At 31.6% G+C, this 26,847-nt stretch overlaps 1 protein-coding gene across 7 annotated transcripts in view; it reads left to right on the top strand.

Annotated features, from left to right (window-relative positions):
• The window catches only part of LOC129985561 (zinc finger E-box-binding homeobox 1-like), a 558,704-nt gene extending 532,572 nt beyond the window's left edge, over positions 1 to 26,132 (top strand). For all 7 annotated transcript variants that reach the window (XM_056095373.1, XM_056095374.1, XM_056095375.1 and 4 more), the window contains 6 exons: positions 10,416 to 10,636; positions 11,945 to 12,151; positions 13,201 to 13,487; positions 13,635 to 14,994; positions 15,833 to 16,022; positions 17,678 to 26,132. In XM_056095373.1, the coding sequence (XP_055951348.1) occupies positions 10,416 to 10,636; positions 11,945 to 12,151; positions 13,201 to 13,487; positions 13,635 to 14,994; positions 15,833 to 16,022; positions 17,678 to 17,871 (2,459 nt within the window). In that variant the 3' untranslated portion in view covers positions 17,872 to 26,132. The remainder of the gene's footprint in view (positions 1 to 10,415; positions 10,637 to 11,944; positions 12,152 to 13,200; positions 13,488 to 13,634; positions 14,995 to 15,832; positions 16,023 to 17,677) is intronic.
• Positions 26,133 to 26,847: the final 715 nt, after the last annotated feature.

The raw sequence follows: 26,847 nt of genomic DNA, 5'->3' as shown, positions 1-26,847 counted from the left end.
GAGGGGTGAGTAAAAAGAAGTTCTTTTCGACACGCTTTTGTTTGTCTGTGTGAAGTGATGGATTAGTTTGGAAGGTGACGCGCTGCATTTTTCAGCGCCTGGATTGTGCGCCTGGAATAGTAATCTGTCTTGGTCTAAAGATAACACAGGTATTGTAAATGGCTGGTCGGTGTAATTATATTTCGCGACTTTAGGTTTTGTTTTAAATGATGAGATTTTAGTAAGACATTGGATTGTAAGTAAGTTAAGTAAGTTTAAAGTGTTATTTTTCATTCAGCAGAACTGGTCTTATTTCTTTTAGTATAGCTTGGATGTAGAGTTAAATTTGGTTAATTGGAAGTAATGTTTATTTCTTATATTTCTTTATTGTAACTGATTATGTATTCGTAGTAGATTTATTTATTTATTTTGTTGATATTTATTTTCACAATTATTTTACGTAACCAAAACAACGTAAACTATTTTACGTTGTTTTATTCTCTAATGAACAGAGCTATACAAGTATATTAATTTCCAGTTTATAATTAAAATTATTTGATTTATACAAAATTCACCTAATTAAATGCTTAAACAAAATTGTGTAGCAGTGCTAATCCATATTGGGTAATAACCGTGATATTAGCAATGGAGCGTTTGGTACCAGTTGAAAAGTCATGCTTAATATTTAGTAAACATAAGTTTAATAGGTCTTACTTTAATGTTTGAACTCGCTTCTCAGCTCCATAGTGATGTTCCTGATCTAAATTCTTTTTAAAACAATATAAATATAAGACATTTTTTAAACACGGATGTGAACTAGAAAATGAAACAATTTGAATAATAATAATAATAAAATTGGCAAAAGCGAATTTCATAACTGCGATATATTAGTATGGTAATTTATATTAAATGGTACTGAATCTGGATTACTGATTTGTCTACTAGGCCATAATGGGCAAATCAAATTTTTGTAATCCCCCCAAAGTATATTTCCACATTTCAATGTGATATCGAATTGAATGTTGTTTCTGCAAATTGTCACCTGTCTATCAACATAAAGGAAAAGAAACCTAAAACAAAGTGCATTTTCACACTTCATCATTTTGTAACAATGTAATTTTTTAATATGAAATGTTTTCTTTGAGGACATTTTCTGTTCTGGTTCTAGATTCCGGTAAGAATAACTTATTTTTCTTCTAATATTTAAACAGATTATTATGCTTTAAGTCTATTGATCTCCAGATGGTACTCAAAATTGAATCACTTATATGTGGGATATATTAAGCGTCGAATTTTCCATCCTTTAAATCAAAAATATCCCAACAAATTCCTACGGAGTTTATTCTATGAACAAGATCTAATATGGTTTGCAGACCAGATTAATGTCTCGAGTTGTCAGCTCCATCTTGTCGCGCGCATATTGAAACAAAACAAAACCCTCTCTCTGAAAGTGTGTCAACCTCTATTCAAAAATCTTCTCGAATCCTTTTAATATCGCGGAGCGTACCCAGAAGGTAAAATAAAGAGCTGATATTAACTTTTCCTTTTTCCCGGCACACACACCCTGCGGTGCTACTGTAAACCTACCATCTAAAAAAAGAAAGAAAACGTCATTCATCCTTTCCCCTTTAATTTACGGCGTCTGCCGAAAGGTAGGAAAGTCCTTCCGAAATTCACACTTGTTGCTGTGTACTTGCTCCTAAACGGTTCACATAAATCCTTCGCCTTTAAAGGCTTCTCTCTAATCCTATTCCGAAACTCCGATTGTAATTTCCTGTTTAATTACACGGGGCTCCCCATCTAAGCCGCTTTTATCGACTCTGTTTTCTCTCTCTCTTTCTTTTTGGGAATTTATTTATTTTGTACTCTCTCTCTCTCCCGCCATTTAGCCACCAACGCAGTTTGGGGATTGTTTTCTGCGCCATGCTTACAGTGTTGGGGTGTTCCGTTTCCAAATAGTAGCTCATTTCCTTTTGCCTTCAAGAATTTAGGATCTGGTGGGGGTCACTTGCTGTGATGCATGCCTTCCGGGGGCGATACGAAGGTTTTGGGTGTCGGGGCGAACCTGTTGCGTCTGGAATTAGAAAACTGAGTTGATTAAAGGTCGTAAAAGTGTAAGGGGTGGTTCGCTGGGATTTAAATTTAATTTTGGTTTATTTCGTTGCTGGGGGACCGTTGGCTTCTTAAAATTATTGGATTTTACCTCCAGCACTTTTCCTTACTACATAAAAGCTGTGCCATTTTGTCCTGGATAAAGTGTATATAATAGACCTTTTTTCTTTATAGTTTGAGATAAATTTTTGTATGGACCAGAAGTTTCATGCAATTTTAAATTTTTTATTGATTCCTTTAATAATCTCCTCGTCTCCTGGTAATTGAGTTGGTTGGTTCGGTTTTTCTAATGCAAGAGCCATGTTTGGCTACGCCTCACCAAGCAAATGTTACCTAAATGGTAATGATATTGAGAGCTTTGCATTAGCTTCTGTTGAATAACCCCCATAAATTAATATGTGTATCGCTTGGTATCACTATGCCTTTGAAATAATTAAATCCATTTATACTTTGGTGGTTAAATAAAATTGAATTTATAAAATGAAATATTTAACTTATAACCTTATTTACGAAATGCTACTATATTTTAGATGCCTTGTTCTTCATCAGCATCTTATTTTCGAAGTTTTTGTATTTAATTATTTACATTTCCTCTTATAAATTACTTTCAAATGATTTTAATTTTATTTCAATTCAAATCACTATGCAGGATAAGGATGCTGATTTCTTTGAAAGTAATTCACACATGCTTCCACTTACTTAAAAAAAAAAAAAGAATTTTTTTTATAGTTTTGTAGCTTAGTAGTTTTTAAAGTGTAAAAGTGTAGTGTAGTTGTATTTATTTCTTGAGAATTTTTTTTAGTAATTTTATTTTTTACTAACATAAATACATACATCACTAAATGGGAAGAACAATGCCAAGTAGTAAGATATAGTACATGAAAACTTGACTGAAAAAATGTACAATCCACTGAACATTTATAATTTCTCTTTTCATTGATTGCTATACATAAGCGTTTCTTGACTAGACCTGAACTGCTAGGTGTGAACTTTTTATTATTTAAAATATTCGTCTTTCCCACCAAGTAAATGTTGTATTCTCTTCAATATTTACATCAATTTTAATTCAGTTATTCTCTTTCCAAGCATTCACGTCCGATTATGTCATCTCCCTTCTCGCTTATTATTTCCTTCCTTTTCTGTGATGAATGGCCGTGTGATCCAAAGGTCCAACCGAAACGCGATCTCTGAAAGAGCAACCCCCTTGCAGCTCTGGTCAAGAAATACAAGGAGGCACCCAGCCTTTTCCTAACTTTTCAACGGGCATGCTAGAGTTCAATGAGGACCTCGGAAAAGACCAACAGCGTCCATATTCGGCGGGGGACCCCTTTTGTTACGGGGACCCGTTTTCAAAAGCGACTCTCGCCCCTTTTAATGACTGCCCGGATGCGGTTCCTCGCGCGTCCATTCATCTTGAGCTTCCCTAGGTCTGGGGGATGCGGGGGTGGAGGAGGATTCCGCAACCCAGAGAAGGGAGGAGAGAAGGCCCTGAAAGCAATACAAATTGCGGCGGGGGCCACCGGTTATAAATCATCGTCTTGTCAATGACGGGTGGACGTTGCAGGAAAGTCGAGTGGGGCTTCGGGGGTCGATGATTAAACGTCGAGTTTCGAAGTGGGTGTGGAAGAGAAAGTCTGTCGGTATCTTGGAAGCAAAGTGGCGCAATCCCTTTCTTGCACAACTTCCAGTCTCTCTTCGAACTTGCAGTAAAATACGAGGGATTTAATCCTATGGCGGATTTCAAGCATTGGGATTGTTGTATATATTTTACCTTCTAAATTTTTTTCTTCCAGTGCCAAATATGATTGGAAAAAAAAAAAAGTGTATACTTTTGATAGTTAATTTTATCTTGATTTCTTTTTTTAATTCAGATTTGGCGTACTTAATTTTTTTTTAAATCCTGCAACGATAAAAGGTTTATTTTTAGAAGCAAGTGCTAGTTTCTTTGTATGTAAAGATTTGTGCATCGAATTACCGAATTTTTAAATTTGTAATTATTTAATCAAAATAACAATTTTTTTAAAGACAAACATTACTTGAATACGTCTCACACGAATAAATATTTCCGATATCTTTTATGTTTTTTATATTGATTGAAGTAACAATAAATGGTTCCAAAAATATGTAAAATTTCATTCAGAGGCATAATAAACTCGCGGATTAAAGAGATATATCATTCGATTATCGAAAGACGACGCTATGAGAGTGATAATAGTACAATGTATAATTTATCTCCTGTGTCTGCTTAGTAATTATAACATCATATAGTTTTCTTATTTCACCATATTACTACAGCCAAGTATTTTGATTCCAAATCGATAACTTTGACAAAAAAGAAGTTGCTTTTTAAAATTTCAGAAATTTATAAAATAGACTCAATTTTTAAAATAACGTCGTTAATTTGGTTGTTTGAAAAAAAATTAACCAATTTAATTAAGTATCAAGAGCTTCTATACTATATTCTGAATGGTAGATCTTGAATTTATAGGAAAAAGGCTTACAGTTACATTTCATTTGTGATTATAATATAAAAAGTATTTTTCTAACTAAATTATCAGGATTTGTAAGAATATTGTAATACGTTTACCACTGATCGCATTAAACATTCGAATAGGTTACGAATAACCTTCCCTTATTTCTAAGTTTCTGTTTACATTGTAGTGACTGTATCATATTCCTCAAAATAAGAAGTGATTAATTTAACTAGATAAATCCGTAGAAAACATTTGTCTGCAACTTTACGATGAAGTTAATCGGTGTTTTATGCGTTCTTGTTTGGAAATTATGAATAAATCGCACCCTACCCCACGCATCATTTATTTCTGATCTTGATATTCATAATACCACCGCCATCAATTCATCATTAAGGGTGAAGTGACTCAGACCACTTTTCATCTGATTTCAATCTTTATCTCTGTTTGGTTAAGTAGCTGTGACTTTTAGCTGAGGTGCTTAAATACCTTTACAGAAGCGTAACAGAATAGGATTTTCATTAGGCGGCTGGAATAATTGCGAATTCTCCGAGGACGAAATGAATGCTCGTGCAGGTGACACGTCGGCATTGGTTTCCAAATTTTCTTTCTTAGTTTTCTACCTTTTCATCATCCCCCAAACCAGTTGTTTCTGTTTAGGAAGTGAAATGTTTTGTAGAAAATAATTAATATTTGTGAGAAATTGTTACATAACAAATCGAAAGCTAAAAGTAATTTCATATGCATTTTGGAAAATTTTTCGTGCTTTAAACAATTTATGGAATCTCTTCTGTTGCAAGTGTTAATTATTATTTTTTTAAGAAATATTAGGATTCTTTTTTTATTTTTCATTTGAATTTATAACATTTTTCATTTGAATTTATAGCATTGAAAGAATGTAACTGAGAGAAGAAAATAAATACGATTACATCATTTTTTACTTTTATTTATTATTTTATTATTTAACAAGCTGACAAATTTTAATTAAAAAGTTCTTTTTTAATGCTCATAAGGTTTTTTTTTCTAAATGTTGTCAAAGCGCCCAGTGTATGTGCAAAAATGGGACAACTTATCCAAGGAAATTCGTTCCGAAAAGTACTTGAATTTCACTAAATTTTATTTTTTAATGAATAGCATAAAATTTCTCTTGTTTAACTACTAGCCATGGTTTAAGACCAATAAATGATAAAGAATTCATGCAACTATATTTAAATCTTTGAATCTATGGTTCAAAACAGAAATAAAATTGGACTGAACATGATTAGCGTAATTGTGTTTTATCCAAGCAGCAAAGGAAGTTTCTGTTTCAGCTACAAATCCTCACGGCAGCATCGGTATGCGACTGGAGAAAAAACACAGCCTCTGCCGCTGACGTCATAATACGCAGGCCAAACACCACCGCTTACTTAAAGTGCGTGGTGTGTGCGCTGCGGCTCATCCCCAGTGGACACTGATGGCCACTCGGCAGGATTGGCTGCCGGGCATTAAGCAGGTGGCCCCGTTCCTATTAATTTCATCATTTTATTATAAGCGATGCACTTAAGGTAATTGAAGGGGGCTCTTGGATTGGTCAACTCTCCCCGTCTCGACGCCCCCCCCCCTCCCGATCTATCTATCTATCCATCTTGTGGAAAGGCGTCTTTGAGGGCAATGCTTTCAATGTGCGCTGAAGGGGGCTGCATGTAAATGAGCTGCTGGTCGAAGAGACGTCTTCGGGTGCGGAGGAGATGATCGGCCATTACTGCATATATGAATATGTCACCGATATTTAGCACGCGGGGAGGGATAGTGGAACTTAAGGGTATAAGGTAGTGGTCGTCATATCTGAAGGTTGCTTTGTCTGAAGATAGCCAAGTTAGAATAGAAGTTATTGATTGGAATAGCTTGATTAGGTTAGTTCAAGTATTCTTAAAAAGCAATTTTTAAAACTTTAGGAAATAATATAAAGGTTTTTCTGTAAGTTCGTTAAGATGTTCTCCGGTATTATTTGAATATTTTTATTCGTTTCTTTTAATATTTATCACTTTATTTCTTTTATGTAGAATTGCTCAAAATAATTGTATATCTAAGTTGTTTGTTACATATTGAAATGTTAAATACGAAGATAAAGTCAATTCTAAGATATATCAAGATTTCAATTTCAATCATTGTTTAACTGTTATTCATTCTATTAGATTAACCATTATCTTCTTGCTTAATATTAATTTTCTTTATTCCTGTGTGGTTTTATATCCGCTTACTATTTATTGAACTTAATGAAATTTTTCTGAGACAGTTTATAGAATTGCTTAGTTTAATTTGATATGGTTTTTTTTTTTTTTTTTTTTTCCGTTCGCATGATAACCCGCATATAATGATCATTCGATATCTGAATTTCTGTATAAATTCTGAAATTAAAGGGGGTTTATTAAAAATTTTAGTCTTAATAAGTTTTCAATATTTCTGTTCTGCTTATTAAATTTTCTTTTACCCATTATTATATTTCTAATTTCATTCTACCAGTTCGTTTTTCAGGTATTCACTTTTTTTTTCAAATTAAAATTAAAACTGATTAGATACAATAATAGCTTTTTAGATTGAAACATTTTTAGATTGTTTAGCATTACATTAAGGACCAAAAAAGTAATTATTGCAATGTAATGATGTGATAAAATTATCTTTTGGGTATTGAATTATTATAAATTCCCCGCATGATACAATATTCCCAACTTCAGATATTAACTTATATATGACCTTATTCAAGACATTATTTTCTTGTGCTGATGCGTATAAGTTTGGCCAGTTGAAAAGACACATTAATCTATCGATGAAAATTTGTTTTAACAGTCTGTAATATCTTTGTTTTAAAAGTTTCTAATATTAACATGAAACGCACGGTTGAGTGAATGCCGGACTTCATAAATCGCTTGTCGTTCAATCAAGATGCTGGTGGTTGAGACGCAGATTTGGTATATAGTCCCTCGGTACCTGGCGCTGCCGTCTCCATGGCAACCGCCTCTCTGTCCGCGTCCAGCAGCATCCGGAGCACGTGACTGGCATGCCGACATCTTCCACCCATCTATTTAATTCCCCCTGGTCCAGAGTCTGTGGTTTGGGAAGATCTTTCCTCTGGGAGTCAATCCCTATATTTCAAACCGAGCCTTCTCGTAGGGAAATTGCCGTGTTTTGTTTCCCCCGGCCATCACAATAGTTTTGTTTTTTTGGTTCATCCGAGCTTTTGTATTTTACTAGGCCCTTTTCCGGTTTTTGGCCTTTGTAGAAATATTTTTCTCCTGCCCTGAAGAGACATTCTTGGTAAATATTTTTGTTAAAGTAAAGTCTTGGACCTTCTGTTCTTGAGGTGGACATCCTGTTCTGCCATTTTGCTTCTAGAGGAACCGTTGGCTGGTTTTACATTGACAGTTCTAAAATCTATATAGATGTTCTTATAGAACATTCCGGGATGGTCCTCTCCACTGAATTTGACATTGGAGCAACATTCATTCGATTTGGTATGCTAAAATATTAGTTCTCTGTTTCTGTGCTTTCCATTTTTGATTTCTTTAAAAATTAAGATATATGTAGGTGTATTATTTTGACATTGTATTTGAAGTACTATTAAATTGATAAATTAATTTTGATGCAGGACTAACGGTTAATTTCTATAGCACCATCTGTTTGCTTGATGAAGTTATGCAATATTTTAAGTAATTTGCAATAATTGGCGATATATTATGATTTTCGATTGATTATATGATTTGTACGTGCATATGGAAAATTTATTTGACAATGACATTTGATATTTTTTTTTCAATACTGGTTTAATATTCTGGAATTTTAATTTTCATTTTTGCAGATATGAATTAGAAATTTGAAAATTTTGCTTTGATACTGTGGTATTTTTAAAAAAATCCTAATCTAATGATTTGTTGAAATCTGAATTTTGAAAATCACTAACAAAAATATCAAATATTGCACATTTATTTTTATTTTTTTAAAATTGTGGCGATAATATGTTTCTTCGTGAATCAGAGATTTAATTTGTTTTATATATTTATGCGCATTGAAGAAAATTCACTTTTATTTTTTTTATTTAGAATACCTTGCACGTCATTGCAATTGTAGCAGCCAGTCATTGACGTAATGTAATACAATGGATTGGTGATACCGGAATCCATTCGAGATTTTTAAATCATGTGATCTAATATTTTATCTTGTAACGATATTATGTTTATTTCATAAATCGGAGATTTCATTTCCTTAACATACTTATGCGAATTGAAGAAAATTCACTTTATTGGCTTTTATTTTAGAATGTCTTGCATATCATGCATTTGCAACAGCTAGTCACTCATGTGCTGTATTACAATGGATCGGCGTCACTGGAATCCATACGAGATTTGAAAATCATGCCATCTAACATTTTATCTTCGGACCTTCTTTTTACCCCAGAGTACAACAGGCTATTATAAAAACAATTCAAAAGTTATTCGTGAAGTCCCTCCTTATCCGTTACATTCTTCCATTACCAGCTCTTCTCCCCCTCTATACTTATTAACATGTAAATGAAGAAGATCGTATCTTTTTTGTCTAGAGCAGTAAAAGACTTTCAGAAATACTTCTAGAGGGAGGGATGAGAAAGCAAGATATGGTAGCGGGTCATAAAATCTACGGCAAATAAGATAGGGATACTAAACTGGGAATAGTCTGTTTAACCGTTCTGAAAAAGCAAACGGTTCTAGACTGAATATAAGTGTTGTGCTGCCATCTATTAAACTCCTTCAAAAACATTGAGTCTAGTCATTGTGTTTAATCAATTAAAAATGGCTATAAATTTGCGTGAAGCAAATGAAGCTGTAATTTGCTTTATTTGCATTGTCTCCTTTATTTATTTTTTAGTGTGTGCATATCGATACCAAACGATTGCAGGACTTGAAGGAAAAAATATCGAATTATGATAATTGTATTGCATGTAGCTTCAAAAATGTCCATTTTAGTTTTTTATTAATTTCTTGTTCCAAAAATTCTGTTCTGCCATCTATTAAGCTAGTTCAAAAACATTGAATCTAGTCATAGTGTTTAGTCAATTAAAAATGCCTGTAAATTTGCTAGAAGCAAATGAAGCTGTAATTTGCTTAAATTACAGCTGTAATTAAATTCTTATTCCAAGAAATTTAGTATCATGCCATTTAGCAACACATAAAATGGTTCAAAATGTCTGAAACTTTTTCGTGTTGCCAAGTGAGAGTAAAAAATAACTTGGACCTTCAATTTAAAATGTATTTATAAGTGTATGTGGGTTGGGGAGACGGTGTTAACCTATCTTGCAGCAAAAAAATTGTTGTTATATCTATGATCGTTGAATATGGTAATCGTTTCTTGGCGAAATTAAGAGATTTGAATTTGGAGCATCAACAGTGTTTATATATTTTGCTTTACTACAGCAAAATTATTATTCTATGACCAAAACAATGAAAACCAATTTTACCTGATTTTTTTCTTGCTTCTATATTTTCACATTGTTGTGTTTGTTTTCTATTGGAGCTGATAATAATCTGCATTCGATAAGAAAAAAATAAATAAAAATATAGATTTAGAACTCATTAAAAAATTTAAAAAAGTGTGTGATCAATATTCTTTATATCAAAACGATTGATCTTTTCTTGGTGTGGACCAAGATTTCTACAAAATAATAATAATAATAATAATAATAAATCAATATGTATTTTTTAAAAAAATGACATTTCTTGTAAAATGTCGAATTTGACTTATCATGTAATTCTTTTTCATTTATAATAATTCTTTATATCTCATTAATTGAAAATAATTGAAGAATAAAAGAAGAATTGAAAATAACTGAATTTTTCTTTGCAGAGGAACCCAAAGTACCTCGTGAGTACCTGTTAAAATGCACTCACTGCGAGCAAGTTTTCTCCGGCCAGGAGGCTATTCGCGAACTGAAGGAGCACCTGTCCCACGCCCACAAGGAGGCCGGCCCTCCAGAGTCCAATTACACCTGCCAGAAATGCAACTCCTCTTTCCCCTCCAAGGAAAGCCTTGCCAAACACAAAGTTCTCCATAATGCCAATGGACAGGTAAGACCGCCTTTTGAATCTACCTGAGCCTATCACCAGAGAGTTGGGAGGTCGCGGTACCAACTAGTTAGGCAACAACTTATGCATTTTTTTTTTATTAATTGAAAATTAAGGCGGAGTTGTGCTAATTCTTTTTTCTACTGTTTTCTTCAATGGGAATTATTCCTTTATTTTCTTATTATGAAAAACACTGTAGGACCTTTGTATCTCTAGATTTTCTTTTATTTAAAATCATTAAATATATTGAAGAAAAGTTATATAAATTATTATGAATCTTCGTTGAAAAGCTGCATAGATTAAAATTGGAATATAGAATTCAATTGTCCATTTCCCTTCAATTTTTAGTATAAATATTAAATTTTTTAGAAGAGGGAGAAAAAAACACACACACACGCGCACGCACACACACACACACACACACACATCTTCTTTGAAAATGTTTTGTAACGGAACGAATGGTGCGATTGTAGAGGTCTTGCACATTCTTAAATTAAATGCATAATCTTACATATAAAATTAAAATTAATATATTTTTAATAGTTTGAAATGTCACGATTTTAATATAGATTTGTTTTGAATTAAGAGCTGTAATATATATATAATATAAAATATAAACAGTTAATAAATTCATATTAGAAATGAGTGAATTATAAGTATTCGCTATATAGATATATAGTAATTCTTAAGTTGTATTGCATGTTATTTTAAAATTAGGCTAAAAGTTATTAAAAAACAATGCATGCTGTATGAAAAATTAATCATAATAATTCTATTTGGAACTAAAAATTCGAAAGTAAAAAATGTTTTTAAAAAAAGGATTACTTTTCTATTAAATAGAAATGCATCTGTTTGGATTTGATCATAAGTGAATGTTGCTGTTATAAGGAACTAAAATGGATATTTTTCTACTCATCAAATGAGAAATTAATAAATAAATTAATAACCGAAAATATTTTTGCCCTGGCATGATCGCACTACGAGTATGTGCATGAAGAATTGCTATATAAGTGAACTGCTGCCTCTTCTCTCATGGATATAGCAATTATTTGGTCGATGTTACAATCTACTTCCCGCCAATCGGGGCCAATAATGTCCGTTTGAATTCCACACTCAGTTTCCGCTGAACATTGTTCAGTTTACCCTAGATGCATGAGCAAAGCGAAGATGATTTCTTTTATGGTCTTGATTGTATTTTCATTTATATGCTCATGATATAGGAATAATTGAAAAACAATTGATAGTTGTATGCCATCATCTATGGCGAATTTCCGACTTTACTTAAAAGAATTCATGTTTCTGTTTACTTAGAGTTCAACGGTGACTGATGAGACGCGCAAATTCAAATGCACCGAATGCGGCAAAGCCTTCAAGTTCAAGCATCATCTGAAAGAACACATTCGCATCCATAGCGGTGAGAAGCCATTCGTCTGCCCCAACTGCGGGAAAAGGTTCTCGCATTCTGGATCATACTCGTCACATATGACCAGCAAGAAGTGCCTCGTCGTCAACCTCAAGGTCAGTTCGAAAAATTTATCGATATCGTCGGTATAGTTAGTTACCTATAAGGCTGACAAAACGTATACCAGAATTTGGATGTAAGCAAACAAATGGTCCTATTTTATGTAAAATCCTTTAATAAACATACTTCATTTTCTTTAATGAAAAATATTAGACGTGAATTTCCATTAGATTGTAAGGCAATCTTCGTTTCAGTTGAATGATTTATTGAAGAGATGCAATATTTTTTTTTATTACTTAATTTCATATTTGTTTCAAGAGCTGCTTTGTATTTTTCTCATATTATGACACTCTAAAAAGCAAGGCTCAAGACCTTTTTTTCTCTCTCCCTTTTTATGCAAAGAAAGACAATGAAAAAAATATAAACTATATAGAAAGTTGAGTTTAAAAAATAGGAAAAGTGGGTACATCTTGATGTCTTTGTTTATTATTGCTGTGATATTACATCATAGATTTATTTCTGATTTATAATGTTGGATCTATTTGAACCAGTCAGAACAAACAGCGCAATAAGTTGTAGTGAACATAAGCAATTATGATATATCGTCACGGACCTTTGTCTCCCTGACGTGGAAATAGTTACCCTTAAAGATGGTCATTGGAGATCAGATTATCGGAAATAATTGGTGGTAATTTCCCAGAATTTCCAATTCCTATTATTGGGTGCTGTAACTTTTTTACTCATATCATTTTGGGCTCTTGTGTTTCCAGCTTTTAATGCATTAAACTGAATCTCTAAATATATAGAATTTATACTTGGGATACGTGACTATTAGTACTGTAAATGATTGTAATTGAATATTTAATGTAGATTTTATGTATTATTTGAGCGTGAGTTACGATTGCTAAATTGTGGTATCTAGGTATACCACAATAGAAGCATTATTTTTATTTAGTTTATTTCGAGTTGAAATAAAGAGACTGTGTGTTAATTATTAGTTGATTTTATGTAATTGTTATTAAATTGCCAGCAATAATTTCAAATTAGTGAATTTCAACACTTTGTTCACATCTATATATATATTTTTCGTGTTTACTGTTTGTAGGTGCGCAAAGTGGATAATCGCTCGCCTAGGGGTCGTGGAACTACGCAGAATAACTCTTTCCGCCCAATCATTCCTAAGTATAGATCCTCTGGTGCATCTCCCACTGCATCAGATATGCCGCTCATACCCGCAGGATACATGCCTTCTTCTGAACGGTTCACCAACTTCTCCAGTAGGGCACAGCATTCTTTTATGCCGCTCACTTTCCATCCTCTCACTCCTTATCCTCACATGCCCCTGGGGCCCTTTCCGGAAGTTGCACATCTCCTGCAACAGCAACAGCGAAGGTAAGCTATTAAAAACTCTTCACATAAAAAAAATCAGTTGTTCCAAATTTTGGAATTTAAAAATATATATATATATATATATATATATATATATTGCAACTTTATTTTCGAATTTTAAACAATAATGTTCTTGCACTTCTTTGGCAGGTATGAAAGCGAGTCGGATCATCTTACACATTCACAGCCTCCACCTCATCTTATACCTTCCTCTTCAATTAAATTAGAAAAATCTGAGAGCTCTCCTGCGACCAGTCCAAAACCACAAGGCGAGCTGAATGCCGTAAAGAGGATCTTAGAAATTGTCGATGCAACCGTCACCAAGCAGCAGAAGTCACCAACAAGGCCCAAAAATGGTCTTTTGTCAGAGCTACTAAGTCACCCAGCTAAATCCCCGCCCCTTTTTGGTACTTCCTTAGATGCTCGATGCCGGTTCTGTTCTAAACTTTTCGACAGCAAAGTTGATCTCCACCAACACGAGAGATACATCTGTCCTCTCAACGCCGAACTTCGAACTAAGTCTGGTTCATCAGGCTCCCCACAGTTGACAACAGAAAATGGCAGCGATGGGGAGTCTGGAGAAGAAGGCAGAGTGTGCACCTCTCCATCCGCCCTTAGTGTGGAGTGCGTAATGACACTCAAAAACCACTACCAAATGAATCCTCGTCCAAAGAAATCAGAAATGATTCGTCTAGCTCGTGACCTGAAATGTTCTGCGAGAGCGGTCCAAGAATGGTTTCACAGTCAGCAGGTGCGATCGAAAGACTTACCTGTAAATGGAAATCTCACTCACAGTCCTCCACCACACCAACACAGTTTGGGGCTTCCGTTTCCTTCAGCAGTTGTCCCACACTGCAACGGACCTACGTACCAGTCAGCTATCGTACCTAGTTACAATGGTGCTATTTCATCTTGTAATTCAATCTTGCCGTTTCGCCCGATCGCCGAGCGATCTCCACAAGTGGAAACGCCTAGCCAAGATGATGATCAACCTCTTGATCTGACAGTCAAGATGAGACGAGAAGAAGGCTTCCACTTTCGTGACAACGAGAACGACAGCCCGCGTTCTCCGCCATCAAATCATTGTGACAGCGAAGTACTCAATCTCAGCCAGAGGTCTTCGCGTACTCCTCCAAAGGTATCCAGTCCATACTCTGTCCACAACAACCGAAGCACACACCAGCTGCACGAGGATTTGGCAAGAGATACCTCACAAAACAATAATGTGCACTCTTCCATGCTGTTCAAGTATATGCAGATGGGCATCTCCAACCACCGGCCACCATCCCAGAGTGCGAAGTCACCTGTGACAGTTCTGCCGTCCTCACCGGACAAATCACCGTCCCATACCGAGCAACCGCACAGCATGCCGTCACCGGGTGGAGCCAGCTATGCTGACAACAGTAGCAGTCCCAGTGGCACAACTGGCTCTTATTGCCACACCGATGAACCCGGGGATGGAAATCCATATAGTCCCAGTGGGGTGAAAAAGTCCCGTTTGTGGAATCAGGTAAATTATATGACGTTTCTCTGAATGCTGTTAGTTCTGAATAGGAAATTTTTGATTTTTACATGTATTATAAGTAATTGTAAATTAAGGAGTACAGTTGCGATAAAATGTGCGTGATAAATTATTTTTAAGCAAATTCAAAGATAGAATTCCTATTATTGACCTAATTGTAAATTGTCTTTTCTGTTTCCCAGTATAAAGTTAACTGTTTCTCTGAATATGAATTGTAAATAATATTAGCATGCTTTGAAAACGCATAAATGTGTTAATGCGCATTTGTAATTTATAAGGTTTTTGTTTCGTTTGTGATCATTTTGACAAGACGCTGTAATTCGAAAGTGATTTTTAACGGTTTAGTCTCAAATTTTGTCCTTCAGGTCTCTGTTTTTTTTAAATATATTTATTTTGAAATCCCTTTCAATTTCATCCTGGATAAATATTAAATGCATGAGTTAAAATTATTTAAGGATTACAAACGGATATTATAATAACTAAGCAATTATGTGCTTTTTTGTGACACCTGCTGGAGTGACGCATTTTTTCCATTTTCAAAAGCAATATAACTTTTTTTTAAATAAATAATTACGTATTATAATAAGGAAGACATAATAATAATATTTATATTAAAATCATGTTTATATATGGTATGGAAGCGTTTTTCTTGCACTTTTTTGGATGAAATGGTAAGATGCGGTGAAATAGAAAGAATCATGATTGATATTAAAAATAAAATATTTGCTTTTAACATCTTCAGCATTATTATATATGATTAAACAGGATTTAATAGTGGATTCATTTGAATATTTTAAAGCATTCATAATTTTTCTCTCTCCACCAGGGAGAAGGCGATGAGAGCACTCTGGAAGAATGCCCTGGTGCCGAAGAAGACTCCGGGGGTTCGGGCAAGATCAGGAAATCCTGGAAACTTCACAAAGTCGAGAGCGAAGAAGGCATGTACGCTTGTGACCAGTGTGATAAAATGTTTAGCAAGCAAAGCTCGTTAGCCAGACACAAATATGAGCATTCAGGTAAGCATTATGCTCACATAAATCTTATTTTTCTAATATGGAATTTTTATGTTTTTAAATTTTTTTTAATATCAAATCATTCGTAAATTATTTCAGCAGAGTTATGTTTCGTAATGAGTAACATTTGTGATTAATTTATAAATGAAATTAATAGTTATTGAAAGCTATTGTTTTAATTGAATACCGAGGGTAAAAATAGTTTTACATGTACGTCCTTTTTTCTGGAATTGAATTTCATAAAAATATTGATTATTTTAAAATTTATTTTGTTGCTATGTATAATCTGCAATAGAATTTGAAACGTTTGGTCTTTACCTTTTTCAATAATAATAATAATAATAACAACAACCGTAATTGAAAATTTACGATTACAAAGTGGAATATCCAATTACAATTATTTTTCTCCCACAAGGCTTGTTTTTGTATGTTTTTTTGTTTTTTTGTTTGTTTATTTAGAAACTGGCTGTTCCCAGACCATTTCTCCATATAAAGATTTATTTGGCCGAAAAAACTTTTTTTTAAAACTGCATTTAAATAAATAAATTTGATCTTTATTAAATGTTTGAAATAGTGAAATTTGGTGACATAGACCACAGCTTCAAATTTGAACCACGTAGTTGGCGTGTAATTGTTTTTTAAAAATTTGGTTTATTTTTGTTATTTATTATATACCCTTTATCACTTGAATTGAAATTGATCTGTATTTTATGTGTTAAGACAAATATATATATAGAGAGAAACCTTTTGGAGTTGAAGTTTACTCGTTGGTGGTACAATAGCTGCCGCTTCAAGTTATCACTTCAAGACTAGAATTTTGATAATATTATCCGATTGATAAAAGTAGTTGAGTCTGATAAAATCAATTATGTTTTTATTTATCAAGGGGAAGAGAAAAATATATCAGGCTATCTACTGCCAAAAGGACAAACAAAAATTCATTAATTATTGCTTATGGGGAGTTATGCATTAAAAGTTATTTATTCGGACTTATATAAAAATTTTTGAACGATGCTGCATGCCATGTTTCGAGATGTCTAATGCGTGACTCATTCATTGGAAGGTTTTTGATGAACATATTCACCTCTGTCGGAATCATCATCATTTACCATTTTGTTTTGCTCGCGATTTTTGAAAATAGAAGAGGAGGTAAAATTTTCAAGTGCGCCTCAGTATGCGTTGATTCATTTTAGGTAAAATTTCACTGTTAAGCTGTACAACTTTGTTTTTAGCACACTAATCAAGCAACAGTGATGGTTTATGGTTATTAAACAAATTTCATGCCGCACTTTGCAGCGTGTCCGTCCTCTCAGTCCAGTCTTTTTTGGTCTGCGCAGAGGAATGTGAATTCCAACCTATGCTAAAAATTACTCCCAATTATTTTCTTATAGATGGAACAGAGATTCTGTGAGTGTCAATCATTAATGCTGTTCTAAAGTATGGGTCGGTCCATTCTCTATTTCAAAACTGATAACATAACACGATAAAGGAGTCTAATCACACTTTTCAAATATTTTTGTATATATTTTAAAGCAAATTACGATCATAATAAGCGGCGTCCAATATATTTCTTGTGTTGGGATTAATTCTTTTTAAAGTTTGCTTATTAATAATAACGATTGATTCAATGAACAACTTTAAGTCTGATTCCTTTCCAGGTCAGAGGCCCCACAAATGCGACGTGTGCAGCAAGGCCTTCAAGCATAAGCACCATCTAACGGAGCACAAGCGACTGCACAGTGGTGAAAAACCCTTCCAGTGCAAGAAATGTCTCAAGAGGTTCTCTCACTCAGGATCCTACAGCCAGCACATGAACCACAGATACAGTTACTGCAAGCCCTACCATGAGTGATTTCCAGCCTTTATATCTCCCTCTTTCCCACTCTCCTACTCTTTTTGATTGTCCTGTATCTTTCACATTTGCTACGTATCTCTCCTTCACTACATCATCAGCTCTAATCAATTTGATATGTGCTTCTCTCAAAGTGACGCGTCTCTTCCTCTTCCATGTGAACCGCGAAGAGACGGCTCTTTTACAGGCCCGCTTCTTTTTATCCACTCTCATCATCAGTATGAGCTTTGTATCGGGTTTTACAAAGCAAAACATTCTTCAATTATATTTATGCTATGTTTTAGCATGAGAAAATATAATATTTCATTTCAACGAAGACAAAGAATCATGTGCCAATTTTTTTTTAAGTTGTACAAAAACAGATATGGTCTTTTTACTGGTTGCCAAACAAGTTCATAGTGCGTTTTTTTTTTTATTATTATTATTTAGGAGTATATTTTGTTTTATTTTTCAGAGAATTTAAAAACTGAAATACATAATACGTTTTATGTATTTCTTGATTCTGTATCAAATGTGCGCTTGTAAAAGATGGAGTTATTTTTCTTGACAGCGAAAAATATGTGAATTTAAATAACTGAATTCGAAGAAAAAAAAACGAAAAAAGAAATGTGCGATATTTCCTTTGTTTGTAAGGGAATAATTCCTTCTAATTTGTGATTCACACAGCTAAAAACTGTATTGAAAATAAAATCAAAGCTTCTGCAATTTTTGTATTGTTAACTTGTATTGAATGTCATGTTATGAAATATATCACTTTAGTCTAAACTATATCTAGTGTATGAAGACTTTATACTTTTGTATTTGTTTAATATTTAAAAGGAAATATTGAACTTATATGTGTCCGATGAGGACATTTTTGCGTGTACAGAAAGTTGTGTAATGACTTAACCAAAGAATTGTATGTTTTGTTGCTTCATTTTGTTAAGATCCTTTTTAAATGACTTTTGTTTTAGTTTATAACGTAGCTATTTGAATATCGTAAATGTTGCTATATCTTTTTATATAAAAATATTTTAGTTATTTTGTTGATGTAACATTCCCTCTTATTTTTGAATTCAAGATTCTCTTTTAGTGTCTCGCTCTTTTTCTCTTTTATTCCTCCCATTTTTATTCAGGCGTGGAAGATTTTTAACTATTCCTTTCGATTATGTTCTATTGAGACGTTTTGTTAGTTTAAAGTCCTCTTTAAATTCATCCTCCATGAATCTATAAGCAATAACGAAGTAAAATCTTTGTAATATTTTTATATGAGATCATATTGTATCTATCCAATCTTACTTGCATATGAATTTATTTTAAATTGAACAATAAATACAAAAAAGAAAATTAAAGCAAATGTTATGCTCTGGTTGCACATATTGAAATAAAACAAAACTTTGAGTTTGTTAGAAGCCTATAAGTTTTTAAAAGTGTCTTTACTTGCATACTGTAAAAATGTGCCAAATGTATAAAGTTATACAAAGTTAACTATGTTACATATATATAACATTCTTTTGAAATAGATTTATTAACTTCTTAACCACATTTTACTGATTTTTCTGAGGCCAAAATATGTGGTGACAGTAATATATATTTTTAATGCATATTTGACATGAGAATATATATATAATGTATATATTCTTAAGTTTGAAATATGCACATCGGAATCAATCATTTCTGAAATGATAAAAGTAAATAAATGTTATTCACTTTTTTATTCCCTTTTTCTGGACTAAGGCTTCCGAATCATCTTCTGTTGTATAAGAGATCTTTTTATTCATTCAGTCTGAACAATTAGTAGTGATATATTGTAAATGTTAAGTCTCTCTGAATGTTAAAGTTCAGATTTAAAAAAATTCATCAGGGATGATTCATGCTACTTTGAAATTGTCAACAAGTACAATTTGTATATCTGTAAGGAATATTTTTCTGTACCCAAATGATATGGTAATAATATTATGTACTGCTGTTAATAGTAGTTTCTTAGCTTCTGCAGTTTTGTACTAGTAATATTTTTTAAAGTCATTCTTTATTACTTTGGCCATTGTGCAAAAGCCAATAATGTTGACATGATCAGTGCTTCTATTTGCAACGAATGCTGTTATATAGCCATTATCGTCCAAAAGGTGCTTTCGCCATGCCGATTCTTAAAAAAAATAAATTATATATTATTATCTAATGACGTTTCTATCAACAACGGTGCTTTTTGTAGAATAGATGCCAAAATAGTTTTTAATGGGCTTGCTTTTTTTGCAACTCATTCTTTGCTAGTCATATTTTACATGTCTCTTTTTTAGAATATGTAAAACTTCAGATATGGAAGAAAACCATAATATTGTATTTTATGAAACTTTAAAAACTTATATATTAATTTTAAGTTAATTAAATTTTAATTTTTTTTGTTGCATATTTATTTATATTTTTATTTGTAAATAAAATATTATATAGAATTCAGTTTGTAAAATTTTATTTTAATGAAAAAAAGATCTGAAAGTTTAATCTTCTAGTCAGAATACTAATCGTAAATGTGTGAAATTTTTATATATAAATTATTTTAAATCAAAAGTGCAATATTTTAAACTGTATCAAAAATTCATATCAGTTTTGATTAACCTATTTTTACCAGTAATGAACCGGGAAATCATATTTCAATACTTATGGTTTTCTTATGTCTGAAGTTGACTGTTGAATATTTTCAGCTCTTTATGGAAGGCTTGGTGCTTGTTTTAATTTTTAAAGTGATTAAGAAAATTCATAACTATTTTATCCAATTTATATTGTTTCATTAAGTCTTTAACTAATTATGAAATATATGTAAAAATAATTTTTAGAGTAAATGAGTTTAATAAAATAAGTTAAATAAACGAATGATAAGTAAGTTAAAATAAATGAACATTTAATGAATAAGTTGTCTTAAAAAACTTAAGAAATATGTTTAATTAAACCTCTCAGTTACGCTTTTTTAAATGGAATATAAAATTTCTACCAATATTTCTACAATTTATATTTCTTCATATTTGTAATTATAAAACTCAAGCATCATGACTTTTATAAAAAATGATAATAATCTGTTAACTTTAAAAATACGTAAAGCAATAATAAGTCAACAATTCATTTATCTAAATGCCAAAGATTTATTTTTTAGCATGAATATGTTCTTTTTCATATAGTGAGCTTCCATTACAGAAAGCCAAATAAAAAAAATGTCTAGTTTTATATATTATAGTATTTAGAGTTAATATTTGTTTGTTGCGTCCTTTATGTTGCACTTTGTTGATGAACCTCACCGTAAAAGCACTTTGTAAACAGGTTGTTGACGAATGTAGTCCAGAGTTGTTTTCTTTCCAAGAAAACCACTCCTGTCTCACTTGTTAATCGGTCACAAATTTACAACTACTGAGAATTGCCCTGTTTGCCTGCCGACTGTACTCTTTCATTTCTTCTTTACTCTTTCTGTGGAGTCACTGTATTTTTCCTACCCTTGTAACCATCCAATGTGTCGTTGTATATACATAATATGAGATATATATATAGATATATATATTTCTGCTTCCTCCCATTCCAGTCCTTTTTCAGTGCATCTGAATGTTTTCTATTTTATTACCACGTAGATTTTTCTCGATTACATCCTTTCTTCGTGAATTTTGAATGTGTGATCCTTTCTCACCACTAAGTGTATCGTTTTTCTAACACCTGAATCTTCCAATCCCTTTTTCTTCCACCATTCTCGAACGTCCACTGACAGGTATAACTTTTTGCTGCTGTCTGTTTTTCATTGCGGAGCAGAGGTTGTTGGCATCTTTAAGGGGGAAATGAAATACCAAAGTTTTTTAACAAGGGTAGTGTGCAATTTTTTTTTGTCTTATTATTATTTAGATATGATTATTTATCTCATTATTTGCTAAGTGATAAGCGTAATTGTTTTGAAAATAAATTTGTTTATTTTGTATTAAAGTTCTTTAAAAAGGAAGAGTAGAATTGAATAAAATGGTAGAGCGTCAATAATTTCATCACTCACAATAAAAACAGTGCTATTAAACTTGTGTAAAGTGTAATACAATATATTATACGTTTTAATATAGCACTTCATAGTATAATAAAGCATAGAATGTTTGTTTATTGTGATATTAAGTATCAATGAACAGTTGTCTACTTTAGCATTAGTTTATATTTGTAATTTAGGATTTTCTCATTAATTATTTTTGTTTGAGAATTTTTTATTTATTTTATGTTTTGATATATATTCTCACATAAGATTAGAAAATGGATAGATTAGTTACATTTTTACTTTTAACATGTTGAAAATTATAATTATTTTATTCCAAATTCAAATAAAACGAGTTACTAATTTTTTAGCTGTCTCTAAGCTATAATTAAATTAAGACAGCTGTAGATAGCACAGGAAATATGATAAACTGAAATTTCTACTCCAAATTTGTTTTGGATAGCATCTGCTACTTTAATTTTATTTCACATTCAAAATATAAAATTTAAAAAATGATTAAAATTATCAAAATATATAAATTTTTGATCTTGCCTTTAAATTAATATAATTCTGATATAAATTCAGATTCAGAAATAATAAATACATTTAAATAAACTTCTTAAATGAGTTTTTGTAATCAACTTTTGTTGTAAGTTGAGTAAGTAAGTTTTTTTTATTTTTTTTTTATTTATATACAACGGTTTTAACCTTTGTATATAAATAAAAAAAAATTCTCCCAATTATTTTTAACCTGTTAACTGGGTATGATTAAATATTTCAATACAAAACGAATTGACTATAAGTTAATTAACACGTTAATTAATAAAATAAAGTTTCAACTTAAAAGTTTGTGTTTTGAAGATAATTGTGAGATTGAATTATTGACGCTCTACTATATATGTAAATATTAGCAGATTTTTTAAATTAAAAATTAAATGTGGGATTAATTTTTAATAAAAATTATGCATAATATGATTATTTTTGTGCTTTGTTTTATTGAATTGCATGTGCAATAATATGAAATGATGGAGGATTTGAACTTTTGCATTTATTATATCGTAGATTTTCGATACTGTGGTCAAATTTTCCTTCCCTTAGTCATTTTTCTGCATTAATCTATCTTTATATTTAAAATAGTCGTGTTACGAACTTTCTTGTGTCGAATGCCATCATATTAAGGTAGAGTGCGGAGTCACCTACTAGAAGCAATGTAATTGTCTAGTCATAGAATTCTCCTTTAATGATGCCTTTTCAACCTTTGTTCCAGTTACCTAATGAAGGTGCTAATTAAGTACACAACAATTTTAGCCTTACATGGTACAATTTGCACTGATGACGACTACACACACTCTCTCAGAGTTAGCACTTAATCGGAAAATACGCCATTCTGTTTGTCTTTTTGCCTTCTAACAGTTTTTTCTCTTTTTATCAGCGATTGTAGTGGCGTAATATTGATCGTTAAATTTTTGTTTTCTTGTAAGCGTTCAGACAGAAAATGTTATATGAGAGCATAAAGTGATTTCTAAAAATTGTGATTTGAGAAAAATAACTTGTGAGAAATACACATGCGCATTCAAAATAGCACGAGCATTTGGTGCTCAAGCGCGGATTGTAATAAGTCTGTCAGTAACGGCAAGAAGAGTACTCAGCGCTCGAACTTAATAATAGTAATAAAGTTTGTTAATATGTCATTGACACATATTGTATTGTTTACCTTTTATGTTTTGAAAAAACTCAGCTATGTCATAAGCCAATATTATTTTAAGCAGATTCTTTATTATTGATTTTTACAAAATGAAAAATACAAATACTAATACTAATAATAATAAATGTATTATGTATTTGTAACATTAAAAATCTGAAAAATTATCGTATGCTTAAAAGAAAGCTTAATAATCACTAAGATTATTAAAATCTCATCAGTAAGCGAATACTGAGATTCTTTCCTTAGATTTTTCTATGTTTCCAATTAAAAATAATTGACAAAATAATTTTTGTCTATAAATATTTTGTTAAAAGGTTCAAAAGAATATTATTTGACTGGTTATTATTTTTATTTGTTTCCTTGCTTATATATCCAAATGCTGGATACGTAAATTGAAACTAAATGAAATTTATTTTAAATTCTTAAGATTTAAATTATTTTTTAGAAGATATTTTTAAAAGATCAAATGTTAGGATTAATTCTTTTTCAATCTATTCGGAAGTCAGTTTAGATTATTGGAAATGATGGAATTAATTTTTAATTCTATTTTGTTCATTTTTATATATATGTAAAGATTTTATGAATATAATTCATATTAATGTTTTTAAAAATGAATATGTGGACATATGATTGTCAAATTTACCTGTAGTTAGTTAGCAATATTTCGGCTGGAGCTGTTGCTGCTTTAATATGAACTATTTTACGAATTCATTTCAATGTATGTTAATTCTAAGTTTGAAAATAAGTTGGGTTTTTTTTTAGAAACATCAATTTTTAATTGTTGCGTATTTATCCTGGAATCATCTACCACATATATATTGTTTCATCCATATCATAAAATGAATTCATCACTTCATATACTCAGAAATGATTAAAAATAACTGTACATGGATTTCAATTTAGAAATATTTTGCCATGTTTCATAATGGAGACTTTGTTTGTTTTAGTAAAAATGATAGTTCCAATTAAATTTTCTCACATTTTAATGCTTTATTACATTTGCTGTCTGAACGCTATCCACTTGTGAGCATTTTGTATCACCCAACTGGGCATATTAATGTAAAAGAATATAATTCATTTTCTATGGTAATGTACGTCTTTCTACAGTAATATTTGTATAATGATTGAATGATAATTGCATCAGAAAATTGAATATAAAAACATCAAAAAAATTGTAAATTCAATTGGTAATCGTTATGTGTGATTATGACTTGGATTACTTTTGGGTGCTTTTATTTCGAAACATTTAAAAATGCTTTTGAAATTACTTTACTTTTGATATTTTCAAGGCAAATTTATGTTTTTCTTCCTTCATAAGGTTTTCATTGTAGAAATGAAACAAGTTGAAACGAATTTTAGTAAGATAATATTTGTAGAATACGTTTTTTACCATAATAATAGCAATCAACATTTTATTAATTAAATAAAATATTGCTATTCCAAAATATTGATCGTCTAAAGTAAGACACATTCTACATTAATGAATGTATTATCTCGTAAAGATCCGTTCTTTAAAAAAAAATAATAATAATAATAAAAAAAATCTTTTTTTATATTTCGTGTTGAAAAAGGTTGGAAAAAACGCGTTCTACATTTAATGAGTAAATATCACGATAATCACATTTGATTAGCACTGCAATAATAATAATAATATATCCATTTATGCAATAATATATAAAATATATACATATCTGTATCGAAAAGCCTACCGAAAATATTCATAGTAAATATTTTTAATAGAACTAATACCATCAGAATAATCAAAATTTTTACAAGTGTTTGAATCATTTTTTTAATTTAAATTATTGTAACTTTATCAAAAAAATTACCTGTTGTATTTTTAAAAAAAGAAACATAATCAATTACATATCAGAACATTTACTTTTACATCGAATATTTTTTATTATTTCATTTCAAACTATAATAACTAACTTCAAGGGGAACCGGTAATAACATGGGAATATTTCCCGAAATAAAACACCAATACGTAATCCAAATCATAAACCAAACCTAACACTAAAAAAATGTGTAAATTATTTTATTTACCACTTTTGAATCAACCAATTGCACCTTTTTTCATCTTCACAAAACCCTGTATTCTTTATTGTTTTTCTCCGTGTTGTTCTGACCTGTCACCTTCAAGCTTTCAAACATATGGGGCCTCCATTACCCATGTACTGCTTTGTGATATATAACACTGCTTATACAACGTGACGATGGTCAAAGATAAATCTATAATAATAATAATAATAATAATAATACAAAGCTGAGCTTCCTTCTTAAAAAACACGATTTTCCAAGGTGGTCGTACAGATGACATCGTCCATAACGCCCCTCTCCAGTGCATCGAAGATTGGAACGATGAACTCAAAATATGAAATATTTGGGCGTTCATATTATTCTCTGGCATTATTGTACATATATACATATAATATATATTATGATGCCTGTATATCTCCTCTTATTGTGCTTTTTCTTCCATGTCTCTTCAAGATGTATAAGAATCTCCTCTTACAATTCCTTTTGTCTTAATATGAAAATTATGTAAGATTAAGAGAAGGAAACAAAAAAAAAAGCTTTTGAAATAAATTTATCGCGCATATTTATTTTGTGTTTTTGACTCATTATTTCAATTAATTATGATTGATTGAATGTTTGTAACAATTTCGAATGTACAGTAGACTCCCGATTATCCGCGCCTGCCGCACAAAGTTTTCTTTTTTACTTCCAAGCAAAGAGAAAATGCTTCCAAAGCAAGAAGCAAACACAAATGACTGATTTCTTCAAAAAGGTGTAGTTTTACAGTTATGCTTTTGTAATTACATAATACATTACAGTATTAAAACAGGACATATGTATTAATTTTTCTGTGTATCCTTGACGCCTCTCGTAAGTACAAAGCACTTTTCTGTTTTCATTAACAAAATGCATTTTAGGTTAGTTTTGAGTGATATACTAAAATAGTAAGCGTTAGTTAAACATATCCTGCTGTTTATTTTACGCTTTATTGTACATAAAACGATTTTTGAAAGTTGGAATGATTGTTTTCTCTTTTGCTATACCCGTTTTTAGCTTTTTTTGGATTAACCGCGATTTTTGTTATCCGCGGCGGTCGCGCCACCCAATTCCGCGGATAATCGGGAGTGTACTGTAGATCTTGTTTGGGTTTAAATGATACAGATACTATCGAATGATCTTCACAGACTTTTGAATAAGGCAGAATAAGTATCCCGCTCGCATACTCTTTAATAAAGGTACTATCCCAGAAAACCTTTTGCAATGCATTGGCGCACAATAGTTCCGAAAT

This window comes from Argiope bruennichi, chromosome 1 (assembly GCF_947563725.1).
Source record: "Argiope bruennichi chromosome 1, qqArgBrue1.1, whole genome shotgun sequence".
Classification (NCBI taxonomy): domain Eukaryota; kingdom Metazoa; phylum Arthropoda; class Arachnida; order Araneae; family Araneidae; genus Argiope; species Argiope bruennichi.
The sequence above is the reverse complement of the archived record's forward strand: the minus strand, read 5'-3'. Positions and strand labels throughout refer to the sequence as shown.